We start from the raw sequence: 7,837 nt of genomic DNA on the forward strand, positions 1-7,837 counted from the left end.
ACTAAACCAAGGTCATCAGAATTTGTAGTCTGTGTGCAGGTGTTAACCTCAGCCGTAGGAAGATGTACGGAGTGAGAAGACAAGAGGATGGTATGTGGAGCCCTGGGAGCTTTGGTATTTGAGAAGTGGGCCCTGTGAAGAGCAGCCATGAAGGCAGCTGGTTAGGGGCAACGGAGAGGGAGCAGATAAGCCGAATGTGATGTCCTGGGAGCCTGGGAAGACAGGAGCAATGGAAAAAATAAGTGATTGTACTGAACGATAACAAGAGGTCACAGAAGACCAGAACTGGGAAATGTTCATTATGTTTGTTGGCTACTGATGGGTGGTGACCTTAGCAAAAGCAGTTTCTGCAGCATGATTGCAATGGAAGATTGCCATGCTTTAAGCAATGAATGGGAGTTAAGTGCATTACAACAGTCAGGGCAGAGCCTACATTCAATAAACTTGGAGAAAAGAAAAAGACAGAGAAATGTACAAAGAAGTGATCAAGGAAAACTATCAGTAGAGAATGAGAAAATAATCCAAACTATAAACAATTTGGGGGGAAGACAAAGTGAACTGGGGTCTAAGCTCAGGCTGATGGGCTCACCTTGATAGGAGGTACACAGCTTGCTGTGTGAGATGAATATACATGCAGCTAAGAGGTTCTCCCAACTGGCTTTTTATTTTTAACTTTCAAACCATGTGGAATTTATTTTGATAAGTGATATAAGGGTAATAGATCCCTTCCCCTTATTGCCTATGACAAATTTTGAATGAATGAATAATAAACAGTCAGAACCAGGCCTTGACCCTTCAGTCACCAAGGACTCAGAGGAGCACAGGCCTTCCCACACACTCCCTGCCTCCATCCCCCACTCCCTGGCACAGTTTCCTCATTCTCCAGACCCGTCCACCGACTTCAGAAATTAGGCTCTCACCACCGACTTCAGAAATTAGGCTCTCACGCCATCTGGAAACACCGAGGAGATTAATGGGGAGGAGTTACTCTATCTTCAATCTCGTGAAGCCTGGTAGTTTCTCAGCCTTGCCAACTATCTATTTTCTTTGCTTGGTTTCTGCCAGAGGCAAGAGCAAGTAACAAGTAAAAGGAAAGAGTGACAGCAGAAAAGATTAAAAGAAAAAAGAAAGACATAGAATAGGGAAGATTTACTGCTGAAATTAAACCAGAGAGCAGGTTAGGAAAGAGAGGTTGGTCGCAGAATTAAAAGCTGCACATGTGTGTTTGTTTAAGATTATGTGGATTACCTTTTGTATTGGGAGATCCAAACGGGTTTCCCTCTACACACACACACTCCTACCAGGTAGCGGTTAGAGTCCTCTCCTAAGAACCAAAAGCTCCATATGCAGTAATTTATGGGTCTTTTCTCCAGTAAGAGATCAAAGCAACATTATCTGAAAAGCCTACTTAGCATCCTTTAATTATAAAATCTAGGTATATTTTTCAAATTGGATTAGATACATCTTCACTTCCACCATTTTCACCCTTAATTTTGAAGGTATGCAAGCCTTTTCTCAGTGGGGAATCAAAAAGCCTTTAGCACTTTGTGAGAATTACTCATCTGAGCCAGAATTTGATCATTAAATTCAACCCAGAGGCCCTGGCAATTGTTGTCTTGCTCGGTCACTCTAAGTTCTCACCAGTCCTCCCCGATTTTGGACAATAATGCAATTCTGTTTCTTTTAAAGACATATTTATTCAACTAGCATTTATTAAGCACACAATACATGCTTGGCATTTGACTGGTTGCTGAGACTAGTAAGATGAATGAGATATAAAATTGGCCCCTTAGGAATTCATATAGAGAAAAAGGAGCAAATATATTTTTAATTTCCGCAATCTGATTTCTTCAGAGGTTTGTTTAATATCCTTCCTCTAAATACCAAGACCGATGATATATCCATTGCCTTGTGTATTATCAACAAAGCTACTTTATCATGAATAAGCAAAAGAGTACATAAAACTTGGCTATGCAAAAGAAAAGTTCTGGATAAAGAAAAAGAGACTTCATCTGAAAGAGCACATGAGACTATGAGAAATGCCAACCACCCTCCTGCCTAATCCCAGGAGGCAGTAACACACACACACACACACACACACACACACACAACAACAACAACAACAACAACAACAACAACAACAAAAACTTACCTGACTTGCCCACGCCTGCTCTTCCAAATACTGCCAATTTGACCTCTGCACTTTTAGCCATGCTGGGTGGTGGTAGACAACTCCCTGTCCTTCACACTAAAGAGCTGAGAAAATCGTTTTGGTTCCAGCCTTTGGGTTCACCATATCATTGCAAATCTGCAACCCTTAGACAAAAGAGATTGGCATTAATATTTATTGAGCATCTCCTCGATGCCAGCCATTATTCAACTTGATCAACATTTTCCATTTTGACCTTCACCACAATCCTGTAAGAGGGCTGTAGTAATTTACTGTAAATGATTCAACTATTAAATGACAGATCCAGATCCAGGACTTGAATTTCAATCTGTTTTGGTTCTAAAACATGTATTTGCACTCACAATAGCATTTTTTCTAAAGTACTTCCTCAAGAATATTTAATGAATATTAATATTTTCATTGTTTTTCTGTCAGTAATTGATAACAAATATTCGGAGTATGTGACTACATGCATTTACCATGTGTCTGTAAACATCCAAGATGCAAACAGATGTGATGGGGTGAGTCACATTTGGAACTCTTTATCTATTATTTCCCTTTGGGCCAAGTAATAGACATTCATAGTAGTGAACCCCAATGTAATACAATTGAATTTGCATTTTAAGGTTTAAATTTTATCTCAGCTCACACTAGATCACATGATCAAGTCATGTGATAGATACTCATGTTCCAGGAGTTGTTATGTAATATATAGATCATATTTTAATATTTTTCTGGGCACAATGGCCTGGTACACAAAAGATAAATGCCATGCCCTGACTTCTGATTCCTTTTCTATGACAACTTCAAGTAAATTAGTTTATGATATTATCCTAACACTTGGGAAATTAATTATATTCCATAAAACATAAGCACATTTTATATAGGTGGGTGCTTCAGGGATGACACCTGGGTTCTTAGTGCCATAGAAATACAAAGTTGACAAGAGCCCCGGGGCCCAGCTGGTGTAACTCAGTGGCTGAGCTTTGACCTATGAATCAGGAGGTCAAGGTTTGATTCCTGGTGAGGGCACATGTCCAGGTTGCCGGCTCAATTCCCAGTGGGGGGCACCCAGGAGGCAGCTGATCAATGATTCTCTCTCATCTTTGATATTTCTATCTTTCTCTCTCTCTACTTTCCTCTCTGAAATCAATAAAAATATTAAGAATAAAAGAAAAGAGCCTTGGGGTCAGCCAAAGAATCCTCCAGCCATTGCAGGAATCCTTATGAACAGACAACCATGCAACACCCAGCCTGTGTCTGCGTTACCACTCTCAGGTGAGGAGGGGAAGGAGAAGCATTGCCAGCCTTTTCTTTTCAGTCACTCAGAGCCCTTCAGGTAGCCTAGCAGCTATGAGGACCCTTTGCCCCACCCCAGGCTCTACTTTCTAGGGAAGCGAGGGCCAGCATCTCCCCTTGTACGTCACGGGATGTAGGGTCTTATTTATGCTTTTTTGACTTTTACCTTCCCTCTTCACCATATGCAGCTCTCTCCTCTGACACTTGCCATTTTAATTACTCTAAACACATGGCATCCACTGAATTCCCCACCAGAGATGTGACCTGACAAAGTGACCCAGCTCAAGTTCACTGACATTTTCCTTATTCATGATCTGGGCACCGTGGCTGTATTGCCCCACAGCCACTCCTCTTCCACATGAGCTGCAGACTTCCCCACTCTGCATGTCTGCAGTCAACGTCTTAACCCTAAAAACAAGACTTCACTTTTATCCTGGTTAAACTTAATCACATCAGTCTTCCTTTCATCCAGTTTTCCAGTCTGTAAAGAGAATTTTGAAACACAAATCTGTTATCTAAATGTGTAAGTTGCTCCTGCTAGCGTTTTGCCATCTACACATTTTCACAAACAGCTTCTCCAGTGCAAGATAAAAGTAAAACTCCTTCTGAAAATTTCTCCAAAGACATCAACACATAATTGTTTTCTTCATTATGCATCCAAGCTATCAACCTGTACCTAACAAATTTTGTATGTACTGATTTTCAAAGTGCCAGAACTTCCTCTGAAGGATGAAAAGGTCAACATGAACATTGGCTATAGTTTCCTTCATCCTCAATAACGAAAAAAGACTTCTTAGTAATCATTAATAGTACCAAACCCAGAAGCTTTAACATCTGTTATTTGTCCAGTCCCATATTTTGGCCAAAGATCACAGGATGTCCTTATTTTAACTTTATATGCATTCATTAAGAAGAGGCCTCTGTGTTTAGTGCTTCATCACAGAAGTTTCACAGAAGCATAATATATAAAGATGCATTAACTATGCAAATTCTATACAAGAATGGCAAGCATTTCTTTGAAACATAGACCATGCCAGTGTCTGGAACTTGTATAAACAACAATTTGTTATTTCATGCAAAACTGTTCATTTGCATACACATAAAAACCTGTGTCATTACCTATTGTATTGATGCTTCATGAAAGTAGCCATCAAATGTGATTTTAAAAAAAGAAAACCACATTTGTTAAGTCAGATATTTCAGTAACTTTTCAGTAACTCCCAAATGGCCTCAGAGGAATAGGAATTTCACATAAGAAAGAGAAATTGTTTGGGCTAATTTTTTCATTTATAACCTAATGAAGATACATCTGGTTATTCTCAATCTTATGTCATGTTTAGAAAAAATGACTTAAAGGAAGACACAAGCTGACATACATCCTTCAATATTTTATTTCTCTCATGAAAATGTCAAGTTACATAAATTGCTGTAATAAGTGACCTGTTGCCAAATTTCTGACGTTCAAAACAATTCATAGCCCTAGCTGCTTTGGCTCAGTGGATAGAGCGTCAGCCTGCGGACTGAAGGGTCCCAGGTTCGATTCTGGTCAGGGGCACGTGCTTGGATTTCGGGCTTGATCCCCACTGGGGGATGTGCAGGAGGCAGCCAATCAACAATTCTCTCTCATCATTGATGTTTCTGTCTCTCTTTCCCCCTCCCTTCCCCTCTGAAATCAATAAAGATATATTTTTTAAAAATTCATAAACCAAGACCTTCCATAACATGGATCTTAAAAAAAAACTATTTGTTTTAATGTTGTGCAGAAATATTCTGGCTGAATCCAGAAGTTGCCATTTAGTTTTTATGTAGAGAGTGCTTTACCAGGACAAAAACTTCTGAGTTCCTATAAATCCCAAAGCTAAACTTACATAAACTTAGATATTTAAGAGATTAAAGGTACGGTGATTTTTTTAAACAATAAAGACCTAAAAGAAAGCTTAGAAAGAAGAAAAACAGGAGCTACCCTCCAAATCCTACGCTATTAATGCATTAATTGATTCATTCCACATTTATGCTAAGCATATACAAACAGAGTGGCTACCTCCCAGGAGCTTAGACCTCTGACACTTAGGTCACTAATAACCTCACTTAAAAAATATTTAAAGAAAGGTTTCATTCATAATAAATCATTCCCAAGGCTACTTGTCAAGGCCCATGCTTCCCACTTCCTCTTGGTTAAAAAAATAATAAAAAGAAAAGAAAAGAAAGAAAAGCATCTTTATAAGGTAATAGTTTTTTCTAACTAACTTCTGTATTTATCATCAAAATAAAGTGCAGCTGTTTAGGGAAGCAAAGACTCTAGCCCGGGCGTGGGAATGAGATTCTCTTTGGGCTGCCCCCTCTCTAGCCCTGAAATCAAGTTTTCCTCTTCTCATCCCCCGAATTCTCCCTCATCTTACGACGCAGCACCCACAGCGACGAGAATAATCGTACCAGACCCCTGGCTGTGGCGCTGCTCCGGGAGCAACAGGTATCCTGGATGATAAACAGGCCCGCTGTGGACCGACCGCAGGTCACTTGCTGGCAGCCTAGAGGGCAAATGCAGCGCAAGTCAAAAGGGCACGCTGGGTCCCAGCTCGCAGGGCGCTGTCAAACTCTGGGCGCCTGCGTTCACGGCTCCCTCTTGGGGAACCCCAGAGCCGCCCTGGGGGCCCAGGGACCAGGGGGACCCACCCAGAACCGAGGGTTCAGGGACGCGGAAGGGTCTGCAGGAGGTCGTCCCGAAAGAGCCACCTGGGCACGTGCCTGACACTCACCTGTTCACAATCTCCAGGCCCGGGAGAAGCGCGGTCCCCTGCAAGTTCGGAATCGCGCCCCCCTCCACGCTGCGCAGCCCAGGGTGCAGGCTGCGTTTCGGAGTCGCTGGGCTGCGATCACGGCTGCGAGCTGGCGGCAGCAGCAGCAGCGAGTGCCAGCGGACCAGCCGGAGTCTCCTCGCTCCCACTAGCAGCCTGGGGACTGCGGCAGGACGCGCGAGCTCAGCCCGCTCGCGGCCGGGATGCTGCAGTGCGGCGCTCGGGCGCCCCCTCCTGGCCAGGGGCCTGCTTTCGCCGCGGTGCTGCCTCCTCCTGGAGAACGTGGACTATGCGCCTTCTCTGGGCTACACAGGAGTCAGGCTTCCCTGTCCCCTTGCTCAGTTCCCAGCCTCTGGTTCTCGCAAGAGGACCTCTTTTCTTGCTTAAAATGTTGGGTGTAAAAGCAACACTACGTGGTATTTTCCATTCCTGGTTTTCTTTTTCTTTTTTAAAATATATTTTTATTGATTTCAGAGAGGAAGGGAGACGGAGAGAGAGACAGAAACATCAATGATGAGGGAAAAACTTTGATCCGGCTGCCTCCTGCATGCCCCACACTGGGGATGGAACCCACAATCCCAGGCATGTGCCTTGACCGGGAATCAAACTGTGACCTCCTGGTTCATAGGTCAGTGCTCAACCACTGAGCCACACCAATTGGGCCCATTTCTGACTTTATTTTTATTTATTTATTTTTAAGTTTATTAATCATCTCATGAAAAAGCTGCACAACCATCACAGATAAACTCACCGAAGAATCTTTACTCCTTCTTTTTGCCAGCACCAACATTGGCCTTCGCAGCCCCCCTGACTTTCTTCATTCTGTTCTTGTGTTCCTTTGCTGTTTTCTTGAGGTCTTCTTCTTCTCATATAGGCCATGTCTTGCAAGTCTGTGCTTGGGTTCATTTTTCTTTGCGTAATCCAAGAAATCATGCCAAAGCCAGTGGTCTTGCCACCACCAAAGTGGGTTCTGAATCCAAACACAAAGATGACATCAGGTGTGGTCTTGTACATTTTGGCTAGTTTTTCCCGAATTTCTGTCTTGGGTACTGTTGCCTTCCCAGGGTGAAGGACATCAATGACCATTTGCTTCCACTGAAGTAGTCTGTTGGTCATGAACTTCCTGGTCCGGATGGGTACCGCCATGTCATTCATGATGAAGGTTTATCTTCAAGCAGCCAGGGAGGAAAAGAGGGCCACGCTTCCTTGGCCAATCATATTAACGCCCCATTTCTGACTTTAAATGATGCTCACAGCATCCCTTTGGGGTCCGTTTGATTATCCCCGTGATACCCAAGAGGGAACTGAAAGAGAGGATCAATAACTTGTCCAAGGCTAGTATTTTGTTGGAATTAAGTCCAGGCCAGCTGGAATGGAAGCTGAGAGATGCTAGGAGGGACATATGTACCAAATTCAATTAAAATTTATCGTTACTTATTTGAAAAAGTGCCAAAAGCTTCACATCCTCCTTAGAAGATCAGCACTTATACTATCTGAATCAAAGTCATACTCCATCATGCCCAAAACCTAACAAAGATGATTAATTTTATGCGGTGCTAGACCTGCTTTTACC

At 42.6% G+C, this 7,837-nt stretch overlaps 1 protein-coding gene and 1 pseudogene across 3 annotated transcripts in view; both read right to left on the minus strand.

Moving 5' to 3' along the window:
- RERG (RAS like estrogen regulated growth inhibitor) overlaps nucleotides 1-6,407 on the minus strand; it is a 101,139-nt gene extending 94,732 nt beyond the window's left edge. Inside the window, exons 1-3 of one of the 3 annotated variants that reach the window (XM_006084288.3) lie at nucleotides 6,226-6,407; nucleotides 5,903-5,997; nucleotides 2,153-2,316 (exon numbers count right to left, since the gene is read on the minus strand). In XM_006084288.3, the coding sequence (XP_006084350.1) occupies nucleotides 2,153-2,213 (61 nt within the window). In that variant the 5' untranslated portion in view covers nucleotides 2,214-2,316; nucleotides 5,903-5,997; nucleotides 6,226-6,407. The remainder of the gene's footprint in view (nucleotides 1-2,152; nucleotides 2,317-5,902; nucleotides 5,998-6,225) is intronic. The other 2 variants (XM_023750076.1, XM_006084287.3) reach the window with 2 other exon arrangements.
- A 599-nt stretch (nucleotides 6,408-7,006) lies between these two features.
- Nucleotides 7,007-7,419, minus strand: LOC102439604 (annotated as a pseudogene).
- Between the last annotated feature and the right edge of the window lie 418 nt (nucleotides 7,420-7,837).

This window comes from Myotis lucifugus, unplaced genomic scaffold (genome assembly GCF_000147115.1).
Source record: "Myotis lucifugus unplaced genomic scaffold, Myoluc2.0 scaffold_10, whole genome shotgun sequence".
Lineage (NCBI taxonomy): Eukaryota > Metazoa > Chordata > Mammalia > Chiroptera > Vespertilionidae > Myotis > Myotis lucifugus.